The sequence below is a fragment of the Tursiops truncatus genome, chromosome 20 (genome assembly GCF_011762595.2).
Source record: "Tursiops truncatus isolate mTurTru1 chromosome 20, mTurTru1.mat.Y, whole genome shotgun sequence".
In the NCBI taxonomy this organism is placed as follows: Eukaryota; Metazoa; Chordata; class Mammalia; order Artiodactyla; family Delphinidae; genus Tursiops; species Tursiops truncatus.
Window position 1 is genome coordinate 56467583 of NC_047053.1, and position 21225 is coordinate 56488807.

Sequence of the window (21225 nt, forward strand, 5' to 3'; positions counted from 1 at the left end):
AGCTGCCTGGCCCTTCCCTCCTCCCGCTCTGCCCGGCCGCCCTGGCAGTGAAAACACCGCCACGTGGCCTGCAGCCTTCGCGTCACGCGCCTTCTCCCAATGGCAAGCCGTGTCTCGGAGTTGGGGGCGGGTCGGCAGCAGGGCGGTACCGCCCACAGCCGTCGCCAATTGGCCAAGGGTGAGCCGGGGCGTGGGCTCACGACCAATGGAGGCCGGCAGTGGGGACCCCACCCTGTCGACGGCTGGGTCCGCGGGACCCGCAGGAGGGGGCGGGGCGGGGCGGAGCTGAGCGAGCAGGGGCGGGGCGACGCGGGGCCCGGGCGGGCCCGGGCGGGCCCGGGGGCGGGGCCGGGGGCTGAGGGGGCGGGCAACCCGGCCCGCGGGGTCGGCGCCAGCGGGCTGCTGAGGTGGCTGTCGCTCGCTCGGAGCTGCGGGTCGAGCCCCCGATGGAGGCCGGGGCCGCGGATGGCCCCTCGGGCGGGGTCGAGGAGGCGCTCAGCTGCTTCTCTTTCAACCAGGACTGCACGTAAGCCGAGGCGCCTGCCCTGCCGGGAGGTGGGGGTGAAAAGTCGCGATCGGGGGTGTCGTCCAGTTGGCAACTTGTGCAGGAGGAGCAGGCCTACGTCCCCAGAGGCCTCGGCGGACGGTCGGTGCTGCCCGGACCGGTGAGGGTCTCCGGGCCGCCCCGTCGGCCTCCCCGGCCTCCAGGAGGGGGCTGAGCACCCCCGTCGCCCGCTGCCGGCCGAGAGCCAGGAGGGCCCGGCCGGGGGGAGAAGGAGGGAGTTAGCCGGGGGATTGGGGCTGAAGGAGGCCAAGGAACGTGGGGGGACGGGGGGGCGGGGTAGTGACCAAAGCGGGGGTCTGGGGAAGGAGGGGCAGAGGCCAAAGCAAAGGAGATGGGAGAGGACGGGGAAGTTGCAAGCGGACCCGAGGCGAGGTAGTTGGGGCCCAGGAAGATGGGAGTACAGGAGAAACTTTCCCATTTGTCCTTGAGCATCTCAACGTGGCATCTGGGCAGGGCCAATGACTCAGAGGCAGCCTATCCCTGCGGCCAGGCCAGCCCCGGTCCCAGCCCCGGCGCAGGGCACCTCGCCCGCCGGATCTGGGCGTCAGGAGCCTCTCCATTGCTCTCACTGTGTCTTCCCGTAGCCCACTGGAGAGGCCGAGCCTCCTCCTGGGAGTCCAGGAGCCCTTTCCCCGCCCAGGCTGCCTTCCGGGAGAAGCGTGAACTCCACTCTGTTGCCTTTTGACTGGATTTTTAACGTTTCACCTTGATGTTCCCATTGGGACTTTGGCCAGAGAGCCGGGAGCTGCTGAACTGCGTTTCAGACACCTGGAGGGTGTCCCTTAGAAGCAAACTGCTGCTCCCTTACCTCTTCTCATGGGATTGTTAGACACCAGCTCTGGGCACCATATGGAATAATCTCTTTGGAATGTGCACCCAGAGCATTAGGCAGTGATGACCTCTTCCCAGTTCCCCATTTCCTGCTGTACCAGTCTCTGTCGTGCTCCTTGTTTGGAGTCGGCTTCAGGTGTGTGTTGGCCGTCTGTGCCTGGGCTATGCTAATATTGAACATTCAGTGGTGTAATTAAGGCCATCGTGTACCATAAGCAACCCTGGCTTCCATTCCCTTTGTGTTTCTGTTTAAAAACACCCTCTGCCAAACGATATACCTTTGTTCGAAAAAGCTGTATGTGTAATCGTGTAATCCAGTAGCTGTACAACTGGGTTAGAAGCGGGACTTTCAAGCTTCCCTTGACCACAGCCCACAATAAGAAATACATGTTACAACATTACCCAATATCCAGATATAGATGTGTGTGTATACACACACACACACACACACACACACACACACACACACGTATCATATCACTGAAAAGCAATTCACAACATGCTCTTAATGTGTGCAATACCCTCTGGTATTTTGTGTTTCTTTTTTTTTTAAAGCCATTCGTGACTTACTAAATTATTTTCTCATGGGTTGACAGCCAGAGTTTACAAAAATGATGGTCTAGATTCGCTTCTGATGTTTTGTAAGAAACATTTTGCAAGAGAGGATGGCTGTTGAAATGCCTGGGTGTTTGCCTTCCCAGTTGAGAGCAGGTTAACGAGGGGAACTAGGGCTAGTTTGCTTCTTAGTAGGAAATGTTCTCAATTCTGCTTTGTAGCATTGTTATTACATTTTTTTAAAGGGATGTTAATTTTTACTCTAGGTAAGTCCCAGCTTTCTATAGCGGTTGGATAAAAATGTTATTTTCAAAACCGTAGGGTGCTTGGGAAGATAATGTCCTTAGTCCCTACTGTCAGTTCTGTCTTCCTGGCTCTGCTGGGCAGCTCTGTCGCACCTATAAATAAAAGTTTTTGTCACAGGCAGTTGCTTTGAGCTTTAGAGGGTATGGCATTGGATTTTAAAATAAGTCAAGCCCCTTGCCGAATACATTTCGGAGTGTCAGCGTGTCTTTTTCTATAAGTATAGGCCAAATTTAGGGTCCAGGCTTCCCTGGTGGCGCAGTGGTTGAGAGTTTGCCTGCCGATACAGGGGACGTGGGTTCGCGCCCCGGTCCGGGAAGATCCCACATGCCGTGGAGCGGCTGGGCCTGTGAGCCATGGCCGCTGAGCCTGCACGTCCGGAGCCTGTGCTCCGCAACGGGAGAGGCCACAACAGTGAGAAGCCCGCGTACCGGTAAAAAAAAAAAAAAATTAGGGTCCAGTTTTTCTGGAGAAGGTTAGTTAGAAGACAACTAACTTTAGCAGTCTTCACTCATCCTTCATGCTTGGCCCTGTGCCAGACAATTTGGGTGTGTTTTTTTCACTTGGTTCGTGGTATGTATTTGTCCCAAATCCCATTTTCATGAGAGGTGATGAGAATTTTTTTTCTTCCTACAGAAAGGCCTTATGAATGAAATAAGGTTTTAGTCTGAATTCCTTGATTCAGAGTGTTTTGTGGTCATTGATCAACCATTTAAAACACAACAGTGATCACACTGCCATTTCCCATATTTAAAATTCTTGTGGAGAAGGGCATATGTTTGAAAGTTATTTCAAGTTGCCAGATCTTTTGGTTAATATTATAAGACTCTAATTACAACATTTTTTCCCTTACTTGCAAGCTTTAGAAACCTTGGTTTGCAACTAACTGCACACATATTTATGTGAAAAAAGTTTACGGGAAGAAGGTTTAGAAACAGTGATCACTATGGAGTATGTATATCTTGAAGTTTTAAGATGCGGCTGGCTGGCCTTTCGAGTTTGTTGTCATTAGAAGCCAAGCCCCAGTTCTGAGCACACTGTTGCCTGATGCAAACGTCTAATCCCCCAGGTTAGCTGCTCAGCAGGTCGGTTGGGGGCGGGGGCCGGGGGGGGGTGGGGAGTAAAGAAGCAGAAGCGGCCACCTTGCTGATTAAAAGTCAACCGCCATTCCAGGGAAGAACAAATGTTAGGGTAGAAAAAAAACAAAATTCCAGGGAGAATCATATGACCTTCTCTCTTTTAGGCTAGTGAAACAAGAGCCTTGGCCATCCAGGCTTGTAGCATAAGCTGCTTATTTTAGTCATGTCTCCCTGTGAAGAGCCGAAGCTCACCTTTTCATATGTTTATTTTGAATGAGGGAGTTGGACTAATTGTTAGGTCTACGTAGGACCATTTTAAGGTCCATTTCGGCCCTGACATCCCATTTCCCAGGGGTCAGGGTCTGATGGCTTATTCTGAGGGTGCTCTGGGTAAGATTTTGGTCATCACTGAGGTGTTGAGGGCAAAGCAGGAGAGAGCTGGGTAGGAATTCTCAGCTGCCGAACAAAACTGACTCGTTTGCTTTCATCCTGGGGCCAAGGAAACATGGGTGCACACTCTGTATCTATCGGTTGAAGAGTGAAAAATTAAGAAGACGAGATTCTGGACTTCCCTGGCGGTCCAGTGGTTAAAGCTCTGCACTTCCGATGCAGAGGACGTGGGTTTGATCCCTGATCAGGAAACTAAGATCCCACAGGCTGCACTGCACGGCCAAAAAATTAAAAAAAAAAAAAAAAAGAAGAAGACAAAATTCTTTCAGCCCCCGTTGTCCCAGATAAGGTTTCGATTTTGCTCTGTTGGTAGGGTGCAGTGCTGGCTTTGTGAAGCAGAGTTCTCAACCATGGCTGCCCATGAATGGCTGCCCATGAAAGTACTTGAACTGAAAAAAACAAAAAAAAGAAAGAAATCCAATTAAATAAAAAGCACAGGGCTGGGGGAGCAGGGTAGACAGTCATCAGGACTTTTCTTAAAGCTTCCCAGGTGAGTTTAATGTGCAGCAGGGATGAGAACAACTGGTATAAAGTATCTGAGATGCTTTCATGCAAAGTGATGGAAGGAAGCATCTATTAAATTTTGCCTGCTAATGACCCACTGTGTCTTCTAAGATCACGTATGTCTTTTTTAAGCAAGAAAGAAAGAAAGGAGGAAGGAAGGAGGGAGGGAGGGAAGGAAGAAAGTGAAGGAAGGAGAGAAGGAAGGAAGGAAGGGAGGGAGGGAGGGAGGAAGGAAGGAAAGAAAAAAAAATAATTTACCTCTTGGTAGCACTGTGATGAATATTGTCAAACATGCCATTTTTCCCATTTCTGCCCAGCTGGGAAAGCATGGTCTCTGGTGGGTCTGACACTTCATTTGACGATAGAGCCCATTCAGTTTCAGGTCTCTTCGCCATTTCACATGTTTGTATGTAGCTGTCTTTGACTTCCTTTCGACTGGACCTGCCCACCTGACAAGGCATACTTGCTTCTCCGTCTAGAAAGTGATCAAATGTCTTGGCTCCTGAGGCTGTATGTTTATCTGAGGCTAGAGGGACGGAGGGTGTCTCTCTTCAGACACACCTGTGGTTGGACCCAGTACCTGTTGTCATTCCCAGGCTGTCCTTGCCTTCACAGATCCCTCGCGATTGGAACCAAATCTGGTTATAAGCTGTTTTCTTTGAGCTCCGTGGAGCAGCTGGACCCCGTCCACGGAAGCAGTAAGTGTGTGCGTGTGAGAACCTTAGGGCACCAGATCCTCCCTCTAGACTCGAAGCTGGGGCGCTGCTCAACTTTCTGCATTTCCCTCCATTAACCCACAAACTTACAGAGTCAGTGTTTTTTCAGATTTAAATATAAATCATTGTTTCCACTTGCTTTAAAAAAAAACCCCACCATGAAACACTAGTAAGATTTGGCAATAGCTGAAGTAACATTCTCTTTTTACATTAAGATATCCTTTGAAACTGTATTGTTGACACTTTTTCGTATACTCATATGCACGGTCATCAGTTTTGATAATTGTCAAACTGAAAGTTCACTTACGATTTTTTTTTTTGCCCTTTTATTGGCACTGTAGAATATTGGTAACATTCATTCAGTCATGGAAGTATTTTCCTTGTTTTAATAAAGCAGTAGTCTCCCATTCACAGAATCCATATCAAAGATATTGAAGTACTTCTAGTGAATGTTAAAAACAAGTCCAGCTTAGAAATGTGCCTCTCTCATTGTCTCAGGGAAGGTTGTTGTTTATGCCACCATCATATTGACGAAAACACACTCTTCGGGTTTCCTGGGAAGAAAGCGGCTTGGCAAATAATATCTTAGGCTCCCAGTTCACTTGTAAGATGTTATTTTTATTATAACATTTTTGTGAAGATTCTGCTCTGTATCTGTCCCACGTTGTTCCCTATGGGACTTGCTGGAGCCCAAGAAAGGCAGGCGTGTGAAAAGAATGTTCCCAGAAAGACACGGAGGCCTCCTGTCTACAGGCGCTCAAGAGGCCTCCTGATCTACCTTCTTCCTGGGTACAGAAGGACTCCCCTGGTCATAACACAGATGTCCGGGGTATTATCAACAGGAAAGGGATTCCGGAGAGAGTCAGGGAGCACAGCGAGACGGGCAGGAGGCACAGAATTCACTGTTCCTGCCCCCTCCCCTCCCCCATCATGGTGGCACCTGTACCTTTTAGCAACAGGGACCAGAAGAATTCCGAAAGCAGAGCCTCCCGACAGAGTAGTTACCCCTTTGCAACCTCCCGTGGAGGAAGAGTGGATTGATCCAAACCTCCCAGATATGTTCTGCAGAGAGGACGGCGGCCCCGGGGGCGGGGCTGTGATTCCAGCCGCAGAGGGCATCAGGGGATGCTCTGGAAAGCCCGGCTTGATCGCCGGGGTCTGCCTGACTGTCCATCGTGGAAAGGGCTTGGGAACTTGGGAAACGGGTAAAAGTTCACTGTCGAGGGAGGGGGCGGGGAATCTCTGCAAGCGGGCGGCAAGGGAGGGAGGACCCCGAGGAGGCCGGCGGGCTGACGTCTGCGTGCCCTCGGCCGCCTCCCCACCCCCTGCCCGCAGATGACATCCCCGACGTCTGCATCGTGGAGCGCCTCTTCTCCAGCAGCCTGGTGGTGGTGGTGAGCCACGCGAAGCCTCGTCAGATGAACGTCTACCACTTCAAGAAGGGCACGGAGATCTGCAGCTACAGCTACTCCAGCAACGTCTTGTCCATCAGGCTGAACCGGCAGGTAAGGGGCTGGCGCGTCCCTCCGGGTCACGAGGCTCCCGCCGCTGGGGACCAAGGAAAAGAGGAGCATCCCTCGGGATGGTCATCTCTCGCCAGCATCCAGCTCTGTCGGGGGTTTTAAAACTCAGGCCGAGGATTATGGGGACATGGTTTGAGTCTACGCCGCACACTTGTCTCGGTGGTGAGACCGCCCGCACCGCCCCCGGGCCCCGGTCCTTCCGCCTGCCGTGATTTCTCAAACATCCGCCACCGGCTAGGCGAACGCTGTCCCCCTGGAGCCAGGCTGGGTGGAACCCTGGCTCAGAATCTGTCCCGTGAGCCACTGCAGGGGCACCTTAAACCAGAGGGACGCCCTTCTGCTTTGGGCCCTAGATGGTGACATTCCTTGCCGGCTGGTGGTCACGCCTGTCAGAATAAGCTCCTGGAGAGAAAGTGTGGCACTCCTGGGTTAGTGCTGAAGCCAGTCGGTGAAACTGCCCCTCCTCTTGCTGGGACCGAGTCCCAGGCCGCTTCTTTTCTTTCTTCCGGCTAACCCTTGAAGATGTTTCTGGTGGTGTTTTCTTTGTTGGAGGAAGGGTTAGTCTTATCTCAAACGTGCACTATACATTCTTTTGAAAACTGTAAGTTCCTGTTAAATAAGCATTCGGGGGCACTAGCCGAGTTTCCCTTGAATTATTAGATTTTAAATCCTATGAGGGCAGCGACTGTATCCATTTTACTCGCTACCGTAAGGCCTGGTAGAAAAGACAGTGCCCGGTAGAAAAATGCTCAGTGAATATCTGTTTCCCGGCTGCCTATTAAATACAAAAACAAATAAATCGGTTCTTTCTATGACCGAGCAGATCTGTGTATTCAATTAAATATCCCCAGGGTGCTGGAGGTCCTTGCCTTCACCGAGGACATCGTTTTCTCCTTTGTACCTAAACTATTAAGTGCTTACTTTTTTTTAAACAAATGAGACAAAGTGCTGTCTTAAGTTTATGAGAAGGAAGAGATTGTTTCTTTGGGTTGATCCACTATGTTGACTGCCTATCCATTCAAGTCTGTATAAAGCAGGGTGGTAGAAAATGGCCTGAGAAATAGAATACGGCGTATTTTAGAAGCAAGGAGTAGCAGGGGATAAAGAAGATAAGCCCGGTTCTTGGCAAGAGAGGGAAAGGCAGTTTGAGGGTTTTCAACTTGAAGGCTTTTAAGCACAGTTCTTGGCTCCGGTGCTGTCTCTGAAATGTCTTGTTTGCACATTAAATTTCTTTGCAGGACGTTTTATCTTTGCATACGTTGATAGCCAGGGTATAAAAATTAAGACTGTTTAGGCAAATGTCCCGTAAAGGTCAGAACCCTCAAATGGTATCCACGGTATTTATTTGTATAATGTCCCTCGCTTGCTCTCTGATATTTTCATCAGCAAATGGGACTGTTAACCTTTAGGTGCCACCCTCTCCTCACTAAAACACCATATTCACTTCAAAGTTCCCTGGCCGCGTTTCCTAAAGAACATCACGGCACCTAGAACTTCTCCGCTGTTCACGGCCAAGCCAGCTGGACCCCAGGCCGACCAGGGCTCTCTTCCTTTAGCATTTCTTCTGCTAAGAAGATGATTTGAAGCAGGTCTGGGAAGTCTTCGGGGTGTGCTTCTCTTATAAACATTCAGATTTGGGACGCTTCACTTTTGGTTTACAGGGCTGCTCGTGTGCCCTCCCTGCCAGGCCAGGGTCCTGCTGCTCCCCCCCACCCCCCCCCCACGGCCCCGAGGATGTGAGAATAGAGCCTGCTCTGTCTATTTCATCAGGTCCTCAGGCTGTGCAGTTCCTTTCTGAAAAACAGGAAAAAAGTCCAAGATTTGTGTGGGGTATTAAGAAGAAAGAAAACCCCTAATCCTCTGAATCTGTAGAAAGGAAGAATATTCAGTAATTGGGATCTGTTTCATTTTTAGTTGCTGTTAATCCCCTTCTACTAATAGAGGAAAGGTACTCTGTGGAATAAAGACAGTAAACCAGATGTGTTTGGATTTGTAAATGTCCACAGTTCTTTGACCCTCTGTTCCGAGGGGCCCTCGTTACCCAGATGGAGACTGACTGGATGGAAGCCTCCAAGGGCAGACGCTGTAAAGAATTTTCTAGTTGACAAAAGGAGTTTTTACTTCTAGGATCTAGACAAGTAGATGAGAGCCAGGGTGACAGGGAATGAGCTGAGCTGGAGGCCAGCCCAGGGTTCCGCTGAGACCGCAGACTGATTAGTAAAGGGAGCCATTGCCAGGGTTGCGCTCGTCCCAGGAACGAGCCCTCACGTGGAACACAGACGAGGTGCCTCCTCTTTGCCCCTCGCTGTTCTCTCTGTGTTTCCCTCGGGCTGGGGTGGCCTGAAATCCGGCCGATGGACCACAGAGCAGGTGGTGCTCTAAGAGCTGGTGGGGAGAGATGCGGATGAGGCCAGAGAAGCTAGGAGTGCAGGCTGCCCCTGCAGGAAGCGGCATGGTGAAGACCCCGTATTCTGGGGTCGCACGCGGGGCTGGGGGTGGGGACACAGGAGCGAACCCAAACCCACAAACATCAACAAGCACAGAGCACTCTAGTCCAAACGTAGTAAGTGCAGGCGAAAGGCAAAGCGGTGCGGTGAATCAGGGACTTGACTTTACGGAGAAGCACTGATACGTGCCATCAATTTGGAGGCCCTGTTAGCATCTTTTTTGTCAGCCCTCTGCGCCCAGCGCTGTGGCCACAGGGCCTTAAATAAACCTGAGAAAAGTGTTTCGGTGTTACCTTTCCGCTTGGTTCAAGTGACAGTCTCCCGAAAAATTCTGCGCTGGGAAACAGCATCGCAGGCTTTTCCCAGAAGGGGAGCCCACCGCTTCTTAGTGGTATTTTTAGGTTCCTTCCTTTCCAAGAGTTGTTCCCTGGGATGAAAGGATCTGGCCTGGGAGCAGTGGTCCTCACGTCTGGGGTCCGTGTTGAAACCCCCCTGAACGAGGGTCTCCAGGCAGAGCCCGGGCCTTGCCCCGGGATGCCAGGAGCTCATCAGAGTCTGAGAAGCACCAGCCTGAAGGAGGCCGAGGCGGCGTCTGATGGGAAGGGGAACCGAGAAGTTTACCCGGAAGTGTCTTCACCGGCAAAGGGAGTCTGATCAGGAAGCGTCCAGGATTCCCTGGACTGAGGAGGGGGAAAAGTACAAAAACAAAAACAAGAAGGAAATCTCAATTTCGAAATGGAATTTCCAAAGATCCTGTATTTAGTGCTTCTGTCCAGGTGGACGGTGATGTATACGCGGCTGTGCGCACATAACGTAAGCTTCAAATTGATCGTGAAAACTCCTCCCCCTTTCGGCTTAGAATGGAGTTAGGATTCCCAGGAGAAAGGCGTGATCTCGGGGTGGGCGGGCCCCTTTCCGAGGAGTCAGCCCCATAGGCTGATGGGTCTGTGTGATTTCAGAGGCTGCTCGTTTGCCTGGAGGAGTCCATTTACATTCACAACATTAAAGACATGAAGCTTCTGAAGACCATCCTGGATATTCCTCCAAACCCGACAGGTGAGCCGCAGCCCGGGCCAGGTGCCCCCGAATCTCGTGTCTGGGTGCCCCTTTTGCACCAGCTGTGTTTCCACCCAAACTGAAAACCCGAAGCAGCGTTTGGCCTTCATTGCTTTATAAATCTTCGTGGTGTTTGCCTTGAAGCTTCGTCTTAATGGCCGCAGATTCAGATTATATTGGGCCATGCGTCCTGCAGGAGGGCCGTGTGACCTTCCCTGCAGCCTGGGAGAAACTCCTTTCCCCTGGGACCCATTCTCAGCAACCGTGTCAAAGCATTTAGGCAGACACGTAGGAGATGTCCTGCATCTGACGTTGCAAGGTGCTCACCCCTAGTTATCTTTGCTGGTTGTTCAGTATAGAGCAGACATCATAATCAGAAGTGGGTTCTACCTGACTGGGAGACAGACAATCCAAACCGAAAAGAAACGTGTTTTCTTTTGTTGCAGACAGTTCTCTCTACGTGGGTGATATGCTAGGAGGTTGGACTGTATTCAATTCTCAGATGTAACACTGTTTAATACATTTTCCTGATTTAAGAATGGGAGCAGCTGGGATTGGTCAGGTTGAAAAGGCAGACGATGCCATTCTGTGAATCCCTGGCGGCAGAAGTAAAGGAGAAGGAAGTTGTGTGGTGGGACAGGAGCCACCAAACCAGAACAGTGTGCGGACCTGATGATTCAGGGCAGTATTTGTAAATCGCGCTCCAGCTTAGTGTCGTTAAATGAATGCTTCAGTTCACTGCGGTTTTCTAATTTGTTGACTTCCACCGAATTTCAATATCCCTGTGGCCCGACCTCAGTCACCTAGACTCTTTGAGCCTCAGTTTCCTCAGCTGTAAAATGGAATAGTAACCCCCGTCTCACAGGGGTGGTGTCTGTGGCGGCGACCTGCTCACGGCCTGCTGGGCCGTAATTCCTCCTCTGGCCTCATTTCCTTCTCTCCATCTGAGTTATACAGATGGCCCTTGACGTTGACTTCAGTGCTTTAAAATTTCAGCCCTGACGAAACGGTACTGTATTTGAAAAGATCACAGCCATTGAGGCCGTTAGAAAGCTCTGTGGGAGAACGACTTTAAAGCCTGTTTTGCAAGTGGAGGGTGGTAAGTGAAGGAACCATGGCCGGGGACGGCGGTGGGGGATTAGTTTCGTTTTGTGCTGTTTTTCAGAAATGAGAGGTTGAACTAACCTGGAAAAGTGTTTATTGCAGACATGCTACGTGCCCGGGACCATAGTAGGCACTGTAGGTACAGACCACACGCCAGGAACCCCAAACCCTTGGGACATGGTGCACAAGGGCCCTGGCGTCTTTGGAAGGTTTGGGACCCAGGGGGTGACAGCTGAAAGGAAGATGTGCTCTTCTGACAGGGCGAGGGAGGTGAGTGGGGTCTGAGCAGAGCCCACCGGAGCCGCGGGCCTGGGCTGGACCCTGGCGGCTTTGGACAGAGGACATCTCAGGGGGGCAGGGGACATGCCAGGTGAGCAGGGGACATCCCAGGTGGGCAGTGGACATGCCAGGTGGGCAGAAAGTTCACAAGCTGCCTGTGACTCTCCGTTTCTTTGAAAGGCGGGGAGCTGGGCACCGTCAGTGGCCTTTCGAGCAGGTGTCCCACGGGTCAGGGCAGCCGGCAGCCCCCTCACTCCTGCGGCCACACCTCAGCCGTTCAGCCCAGGGGATGGTGCTGCCCGCCTTCAGGGCCAAACCTGTTCCTCCTGCGAAAAGCCCGTCTCCTCTTTGAGCAAATGCAGCCCTTTGTCTTCGCTTAGAAAACGCACGGATGGCCTCAGGTTTGCACTTTAAACAGGGAGGAAGGAGGTTTGCAGGTGTAGGGCCATCTGTGCTTCCTGTTAGGATGTGTGCGCCTCACAAAGGGAATGATTTTATCTCAAGACAACTTAGAAATGATGGGAGGAGTCCTCAGGTAAACATTACCGGTGGGCTGGGGGAGAGATTTAGCCTTTCCTTCTGAAAGACCAGGGATGGGTTGAAAGACCAAAACGTGTGTCTTATCACAGCTTTGACGTTCTTTGGAGAGAGAGGCCAAGACAGCTTCAAATGCTGACATTTATAATCATCCTCTCAGCTTCCCCTGAGCTCTTCCTACTTCAGTAAAATGGGGATGAGCCTTTTTACCCCACAGAGTTCTTATGGGGAGGACTCCCCGAGGGCGGGGAGGGGGTGAGAGCGAAGTCCCATCTGCTGGGCACACGAGGCTCGGCCAGGCTCGCCCGCCGGCCGGTTCCATGCATCATGTCCATCTCCAGCCAGGAGGGCAGGCTCGGGACAGGTCGGGGTTTCCCTGCAGTGACATGACCCGCCCCTCGCTCAAGGACCCCCAGCAGACTCTGAACGTCCAAAACCACGGAGATGAGATCCTCAGAGGCCAGGAGTCTCCTTCATTTGTTCCCACCCTCTCATGTATTTTCTGAACAACAAACTGTAAGATGGAAACTCTGGCCCTTGATGTGATGCATGTTCCTGGGTCACAGGGAGACGGGGCCTCTTGGCTGACAGGCTCAGCCACACGAATTCTGAATGTCTTTCGACTTTGTGAACTACAAATACGTGATACACACAGAGTCCTGTCATTGCTTCACGCTCAGTACCGGCCGTGGCTGTAAATTTCCTTCCTTCTGTCTGTTTGTGTCATGCCCGTTCCTGTTGTGTCAAAGACTGCAGGCTGCTTCCTTTAAAGGGTTTGGCCAGACGGGGCTCGAAGTTAATTTCCTGCTAGCACAGCAGTCTGTACCCTGAGCAGCTGAAGGTGGAAATCTCCATTAAAAAATCCGCCAACCGCAGAACTTGGGGATGCTGTCGGTCTCACAGGCTCTCACGGAACATTGGGGGAGCAGTCTACACCACGCAGCAATGTGTATAATGGGACAGAGTAGCCGTTTATTCCCCAGCGAGCGCTCTTTCTGAAAATGTAATGCAGGTGGGGTAAATGGTAGCATAGAGCATCTGTAAGTACAGAGACGATTTCTCTCCTTTCTATTTTTAAAAACTGGAAAGCATATTCCATTAATCAACCCAGAGGGAACTGCATCTTATAAATCACTGTTAACTTGCTTTAATTTTGACACATAATACTATAAATACCAAGGTAAGAATGATTTAGAATCACAGGACTTCCTTCTAATTCCAGCCGATGGTGCCATTGGTTCTTGAATGGAAATCAGGCATTTTTCTTCTCCAGCTGCAGAAGGATTACAGCCAAACCATTTCAGTGGAATTATAGCTGACCATGATTTATGAAAATGTGTGTCCAGTCTGAAGTCCAAAATCCACATCAAAACCTAACTCCTTATATTTTAAAAAAAGAAAAAGGCCAGAAGAAAATATTCTCAAATATTGAGCACAGTGAAAAAGCCTCTGGGTTTTAGAATTCTGCGTGCTTTTTTTTTTTTTTCTGTTTCTTTATATTTTCTGGCCTCTACAAATTTTTTATACTATCACTTTTATATTATAAAATAATATCAAAGAAAAGGCTGGGACTTCCCTGGTAGCACAGTGGTTAAGAATCCACCTGCCAATGCAGAGGACACGGGTTCGAGCCCTGGTCCAGGAAGATCCCACATGCCGCGGAGCAACTAAGACCGTGTGCCACAGCTACTGAGCCTGTGCTCTAGAGCCGGCGTGCCACAACTACTGAAGCCTGCACACCTAGAGACCGTGCTCCGCAACAAGAGAAGCCACTGCAATGAGAAGCCCGTGCACCGCAACGAAGAGTAGCCCCCGCTCGCTGTAACTAGAGAAAGCCCGCATGCAGCAACGAAGACCCAACGCAGCCAAAAAAAATAAATAAATTTATTTATTTATTTATTTATTTTAAAAAAGAAAAGGCTCATTTCCCTTCCTATAAAGGGTTTCAGGGGACACGTGACAGAAACAGAAGACGAGTAGAACGGGAATATCTAAGCCTATAGCAAAGTCTTCCTACTTTCCTTGGGGGCTTCACAAGAAATAAAGTGCATTCTTAGAGCTGGGTGGATTTGTCTGAGAATTGGACCACAGGAAGCTAAAGGAGCTCACGTTCAGCATTTCTGGGGACCGTCATTAAGTTGCAAATGTTGGTACGCACGGCCCCTTGGCTACATTCAGGTGGGCTGGCCGAGGTGCGAGCCAGAGGCAGAGCTGTCAGGTACGTGGTTACGTGGCAGGGTGTACCTGCCCTCGCCACCATCCTTGGTCCCTTCTTGTCAGACTCTCGTGTCAACTCACTCTCCATTGGGTGTTACAGGAAGTTCCATGTTAGCTGAAGAAGTTTAAGCTTCCTTCCTTTCTGGAAATATTTACATTTTAATATACAACTCTGAAGGTCACCTCACACCTATTAGAATGGCTATTATCAAAAAGACAAGAGACAAGTGTTGGCAAGGGTGTGGAGAAAAGGGAGCCTGCGTGCACTGTTGGTGGGAATGGAAATTGGTGCCGCCACTGTGGAAAACAGTGTGGAGGATCCTCAAAACACTAAAAACTGAGCTACCTTATGATTAAGCAATCCCACTTCTGGGTATTTATCCAAAGAAAATGGAGACACTAACTCAAAAAGATATCTGCAGCCCAATGTTCATTGCAGCAATATTTACAACAGGCAAGACATGGGAACAACCTAAGTGTCCAGCGATGGATGAGTGGATAAAGAGGGTGTGGCATATAGATATAATGGAATACTACTCAGCCATAAAAAAGGATGAAATCTTGCCACTGTAATGACGTGGATGGACCTTGAGGGCATCACACTACGTGAATTCAGTCAGGCAGAGAAAGACAAGTACCATATGATCTCACCTATATGTGGAATCTTCAAAAAAAACAAACAAGCTCACAGATGCAGAGGATAGACTGGTGGTTACCAGAGGCTGGGGGTCAGGGGGAAGAGACGTGTGAAATGGTTGAATGGGGTCAAAAGGTACAAACTTCCAGTTAAACAATAAGTCATGGGGGGGGCTTCCCTGATGGTGCAGTGGTTGAGAGTCCACCTGCCGATGCAGGGGGCACGGGTTCGTGCCCCGGTCTGGGAAGATCCCACATGCTACAGAGCGGCTGGGCCCGTGAGCCATGGCCGCTGAGCCTGCGCGTCCGGAGCCTGTGCTCCGCAACGGGAGAGGCCACAGCGGTGAGAGGCCCGCGTACTGCAAAAAAAAAAAAAAAGTCATGGGGGTGTAACATTCAGCAAAACTGAGAAGGCATGAGTGGTCTCTTCTGAGGCTGGGTGACCCTGTACAGGCGAGAGGGCTGCAGGGAGCCTGCAGGACAGGGCGCTGGGCTGTCACCCTCCTCCCACAGCTGCCTGGCAGGTGATAAGGGCACAGCCTGGTGGGTCCTTGGCAAAGCCCGAGCAGGAGGTCAGACCTTGGTTCCCATCCTCCACGTTTGCTTTTGTTTTAACCTCTGCTCTGCCCCCAGCAGATGAGGGTCAGGTCCATTTTAGCCTGATCTGAAGTTTCTCTTATGCTTTTACAAGAAACCCATTTAACACACTAACTTGTAACAAAGCTACCTTTTCTATTTAAAAAGGGCCTCTCTTGCCTGATCTCCAAGTTCTTATTCTGGTAATGCTTCTGGTAATTCTGTGAATTCACTTCTATCACGTACACCCCTATGAATGGAAGCCATTGTTGTGAAAATCCTTTCCTTAAATGCTATTAGGATCCTCCCCCGCCCCTCCAATCCCCGTGTAAATAAAAATGGCTTCTAGGTTTGGTTCAGTGGTTTGACTTGGTGTTTACTCTTCCAGAATATTGTTGAAGCCTCTTAAATCCAACATGTCCTGTTTCTTTAGTTTGTCCCGACGGCAGACACACCGTCTTCACTGCCCTCAAGTGAATTTCCCCTCTGGAGGCGCCCATTTCCCTTATCGAGGCAGGACATTTGGCTCTGAAACAATTTCTAAATAGGTCCTCCCCTCAAGCCACCCAGCCTCCCCACCCTCCAATTTGAAATGACATTTAATCACCTGCAGAAAGGCCACCACAAGCTGCCCTTTATTTCAGTTAGGAGCTTGTAGCCCAGAGGGTAACGGAATTGGAAGAGAAGTAGCTGTTACTTCAGGGCCCTGGGGCACAGTGCGAAGAAGAACGTTTAAAATAGTCTAACCTCTGACCTCTCAGCTGTGGCGTGGACACGGTCAGTGTCCAATCACGAGGTCGTCCCGGGAATTTACTTGATCAGGGTCCTTGGATTAGAAGAATCAAGAGTCGAGGTCTGCAGGGCCGCTCCTCCCCTCGCCAGCAGGTGGCGCTGTGGTCGTGCCGTGTCCAGATGCCCTTCCCGGGCGTGGACGCCGGCTTTTCACGTGCGGTTTGCTCTCCCCCAGGTCTGTGTGCCCTGTCCATCAACCATTCCAATTCCTACGTGGCCTATCCTGGGAGCCGGACGACAGGCGAGATCGTGCTCTACGACGGACACGCCCTGGTAAGTTGGCGGTGACCCCGCCGGCGCAGCCCCCTGCCTGGCCGCGTGGTCAGTTTCAGGTGAGGGGCGGGCTCAGTGGCTGGGGGGCGAGGTGCAGAGGCGCAGGTAGCCCCGGCCACAGCTGTGGGGTGTGGACGGGAAGGTCATGCCCTTTGCCCTCATCGCCATCCGTCCACGTAGCCACAAGGCAGCCTGCCAGGCCCGGACAGACGCCGTGGCAGCTGGGGGCCATCGCGGGGTTGAGTGCGTCCTGCCGGGCCGTGGCGCAGCCTGCGACAGCGTGCAGCCATGTCCCATGTCCTTCCCTCTGCTCTCCGAGCTTCACAGAGCGGGCAGGATTGCTGCAGGAAGCCGGGCCCTAGAGCCGCATCACGGAGAACACAGTCACATCACCGCACTGGCCACCACACGGGTGGTCGCCCATCTCCCCGAGGGCAGGAAAAGGGACAGAAACACAGCAGCCCTTGCAGCAGCGTCTAGATACACCGGGAAGCGACGTGCAGCTTCTATGCATACGGCCTGGTGGAAAGAGGGAAACAGGGAACCCAGCAGAGGAGGGAGGGTGTCTGGGAGGGAAAGAGGAGGGAGAGGAGACGAAACGCGTCCTCCCTCTGCCCCAGCATCAACCTCCGTTTTCCCTTTCGCCAACAGAAGACAGTCTGCACCGTTGCTGCCCACGAGGGGGCGCTGGCCGCCATTGCCTTCAACGCCTCGGGCTCCAGACTGGCCAGCGCCTCCGAGAAAGTGAGTTCCTCAGGGGCTCGCCTCCTGCCGGGGTGGTGGTGGCGGGTTCCGGGGGCCCTGGGCCCCAAAGAGCTGGCGGAAGGGGCCCGGTGACCCCAGCGCTCAGACCTCACTCCGGAGGGAGGCCTTCCGGCCCCTGCGTGAGGCGCTGCATTTATTAACTCGGCCGACCAAGGGCCTCTGCTGTGCAGGACACAAGCCGCTTTGCCCAGAACCTTGTGGTCTGATTAAGAAACGTGCGTGCCCATCATCACAGATACGGAGAGATGCCACGTTCCATAAACACAGTAGAAACAAAATGCTTGGCTGTTCAGCAGGAGAGACTGACATCTTCTGTCTGGAATAACCAGGGAAGGTGACCGAGTTGAATTTCAGATGCCACGAGAAACAGGTGTATTTTTGACGGGCAGAGATTGAATATCTGAGGGGGCCACAGCAGACTGAACGAGCGCGCCAGCGCCTTGGGCTGGGGGGGAGGGGCCGGGAGACGGAGGCTGTTCAACTCACCTTCCAAGAATGGTTTACACAGCGCACATACAGAAAAGCCTCCGTGCACAGCCCTCCGCGCTTCCTCTCCGGAGACAGATGCTCCAAACCAATCTAACAAGCTCGTCTCTAAAGGGACGTGTCTGCGTGAAGCTGTGCACGGTACGAAACGCCTACCTGCTTTCTCTTCCAGGGCACCGTCATCCGGGTGTTCTCGGTTCCCGATGGGCAAAAGCTCTATGAGTTTCGGAGAGGCATGAAAAGGTCTGTGCTCATCGTAAAAACACACTGTAGAGTACGCACAGGGGTCCTGCAGTGGACGGCTGGCAGCCGTCCGGGGAGAGGACGAGGGGCTGTGTGCGCCCCTCGCCCTGCCCGGGAGGAGGGATGATGGTCCTTTCTCAGGTGACTGACTAGAGGCCCCGCTGAGCACTCAGAACACCTGAGAGCTGAGAGGGCTTTGTGACCTGGGCCTCCAGCCTGGGGAGCCCTTTCTCGACGCGCCCAAGGGCGGCCCGTCGCGGAGAAATGAGACAGGCGAGGGAGTCGTGGCCCGAAAGTAACTGCTGACCCTCCTCCCGCGGAATAGAAAAGTGTGATGGTCTTGGTCCTATCCGCTGTAGGGCTCACAGACGGAAGACTTCCAGCGTGACGGGAAGGGGCGATGCCTGGTTTCTTCTCACCTGAGAAGCGACCCAGTGTGACTCTTTCCGATGTTAATTTCCAAGTATGAATGATACAGTGTTGAAGGGATTTTAGAAAACACAGGCAGACCTTGGAGAGAGTGTGGGTTCCATCCCAGACCACCGCAGTAAAGCCAGTATCGCCATAAAGCGCGTCACGCACATTTCTTGGTTTCCTCGTACCTACGAAAGTGACGTTTACACTGTCCTGCAGGCTGTTAAGTGTGCAATGATGGCATGAGTCTAAGCAAAAGTGCCTATGCCTTAATTTAAAAATGCTTCATTGCTAAACAGTGCTGACCATCACCCGATCCCTCAGCGAGTCGTAACTGTTTGCAGTCATCACACCAAAGGTCACTGGTCACAGGTCACCACGACAAATAGAATCATCATGAAAAAGCTTGAAAAATGTTGAGGATGATCAAAACGTGACCGGGGGCGCGAAGCGAGCAAAGGCTTTGGGGAAAACGGCACCGACGGACTTGCTCGAGGCAGGGCTGCCACAAACCTTCAGCTTATAAAAAAAATCGCAGTATCTGCGAAGCATCATAAAGCAAAGCCCAATAAAACGAGGTCTGCCTGTGCTCAAACTCTTCGCGATACATTTAGGTTTTCTTACATATATATGTGAAGCTGATTTTTGTACTCTCAGGCTGTTACCCTCATTCCCCGGGCTCACCCGTCCCTGTGTGGCTGTGTTTGCAGGTACGTGACGATCAGCTCTCTGGCTTTCAGTATGGACTCGCAACTCCTCTGTGCTTCGAGCAACACGGAGACCGTGCACATCTTCAAGCTGGAGCACCTCGCCAACAGGTAGGACACGAAATGCTCGTTACACTAAAAGAGTCAGATCCTGGTTGTCCGGCCAGAGCACATGACTTCTCTCTGTCAACGCCACGGACTTGGCTTTACTTGTTCTGTCCCCACCAAGCGGGGAGCGAGTGTCAGCAAAGACTAGGTGATGTGAGCTGGGGTCGCCCTCCTGAGTTTGCAGCCCGGCTCTGCCCCGTGTGAGCGGCGAGACCTCGGGCAGGTGATCTAATCTGTCTGAACTTCTGTTTCCTCGTCCGCCAAACCTAAAATATTAATGGTCGTATATGCATCTTCGGCCTGTGGTGAGTGCCCGGACTGAAAGCACGCAGCGTAGTGCCGGGCACGGAGTAAACCCTCGAGCGCGTTTGCTCGCTCGCTACAAGTGCCGTGACGCACAGGCCGACCTCGTGCTGTTGCTTCGAGCTTGGTTGTGCTTCGCGGATTCTGCGTTTTTCACAAACTGAAGGTTTGTGGCAGCCCTGCCTCGAGCAAGTCCGTCGGTGCCGTTTTCCCCAGAGCCTTTGCTCGCTTCACGCCCCGGGTCACGTTTTGATCATCCTCAACATTTTTCAAGCTTTTTCATGATGATTCTATTTGTCATGGTGACCTGTGATCAGTGACCTTTGATGTTACCATTGCAAAAAGATTACGACTCACTGAAGGCTCACGTGATGTTCAGAATTACGGTATGCACATTTTTTTTTTAATCAAATGGAGTTTATTTGAGACGGGGCTCACATATGAATCTCCGTAACCTGGCTGCAAGTACTGTACTTTGTTTTCTGGCCGTGCTCTGAGGCATGCAGGAGCCCATGCCCCCTGCGATGGAAGCACGGAGTCCTAACCACCGGGCCACCAGGGAAGTCCCGCATGTCGTTTTTTAGACATCACGCCCCTGCGTGCTTACTAGACTGCAGGGTAGTGTAGACATCACTTTTATACGCACGTGTGCGACATGCTTCATCGCTGCGGTCTGGAGCTGACCCCGCAGCGTCTCCGGGGTCTGTGTGTATTCGTCACCCCCAGCACTGAGGGCCTGGCAGATCCTTCCAGGGCCGCTGCTGTGCCCGTGAGAGGAGCGGAGCGGGGTCGACAGCGTGTGCTGGACTGCAGCCAGGGGTGTGCGCATGTTTCCTGTTGCTGCTGCAATAGATCATCACAAACTTCATGGCGTAAAGCAGCACACGTTCACGGCCCCATGGCACTGCCAGTCAGGGTGGGCGGCCCGGGGGTGGCAGGGCTCGGTCTGCACTCAGGGTCGCGAGGCTGCAGTGCAGGCGTTGCCCGCTGTCTGCCTGAGCTCAGAGCCGTCCCCGTCCTGGTCGCTGGCAGGAATGCAGGCCCTCGTGCTGCAGCAGCGAAGCCCCTGCCCCCGCGATGGCCCCCAGATCCCCCTCCCTCCTCACGCGGCCTTCAAACCAGCAAGGTCGCGCCGATTCCTTCTCAAGCTCCTGATTTCTCTGAATCTCCCTCCTGCCTCTGGCTGGGCAAAGCCCCCTGCTCTTAAGGCCCATGCGATTGGCTAAAGCCGTCTGGATCATACCCCCTCGACAGCCACCTGGGCCGTACGACATGACACAGTCACGGGGCTGCGGTCTCCTCCCTGGCACAGGCTCCGGGGACCAGGCCGTGGCACCCTGGGGCCCCTCCTAGGGACTCCGCCCGCTGTCGTGTGGGCACCAGTGCAGGTGCACAGGTGTGCAGCCCCTGTTTCTCCCGGGAAAGCAGTGAAGGGTCTCCTCCACGCAGGCCTCGGCCGTGGCAGTGTCATGCCACCCAGCCTGCCCCTGGGGCCCAGACCCTGCCCCGCGCAGCCCAGGACACGGCTCACACCTTCCTAGGGGGCCTTCAGACACCGCGTGTCTCCTGACACCTCCCCCTAGGGTCGCTATAGGAAATGGAAACATGAAGTGTTAGCGATTAGCTCAGGGACACCCAGAAAGCGGCGGTGGCCTCGGCAGCACGGCCGCTTGTCCGGGTCCCGTGCTTCTCGGTCCGTGGAGCCTCCCGACACTCTCCGGCCCCTGGTTGCCCACGCGCTTCCAGAAGGAAGGGA

At 52.4% G+C, this 21225-nt stretch overlaps 1 protein-coding gene across 5 annotated transcripts in view; it reads left to right on the forward strand.

The window, feature by feature from the left end:
- Positions 1–366: 366 nt before the first annotated feature.
- WIPI1 (WD repeat domain, phosphoinositide interacting 1) overlaps positions 367–21225 on the forward strand; it is a 36958-nt gene continuing 16099 nt past the window's right edge. For all 5 annotated transcript variants that reach the window (XM_033846646.2, XM_019938677.3, XM_019938679.3 and 2 more), the window contains exons 1-8: positions 367–526; positions 4903–4985; positions 6339–6508; positions 9933–10029; positions 16346–16443; positions 17095–17187; positions 17867–17937; positions 19062–19169. In XM_033846646.2, the coding sequence (XP_033702537.1) occupies positions 447–526; positions 4903–4985; positions 6339–6508; positions 9933–10029; positions 16346–16443; positions 17095–17187; positions 17867–17937; positions 19062–19169 (800 nt within the window). In that variant the 5' untranslated portion in view covers positions 367–446. The remainder of the gene's footprint in view (positions 527–4902; positions 4986–6338; positions 6509–9932; positions 10030–16345; positions 16444–17094; positions 17188–17866; positions 17938–19061; positions 19170–21225) is intronic.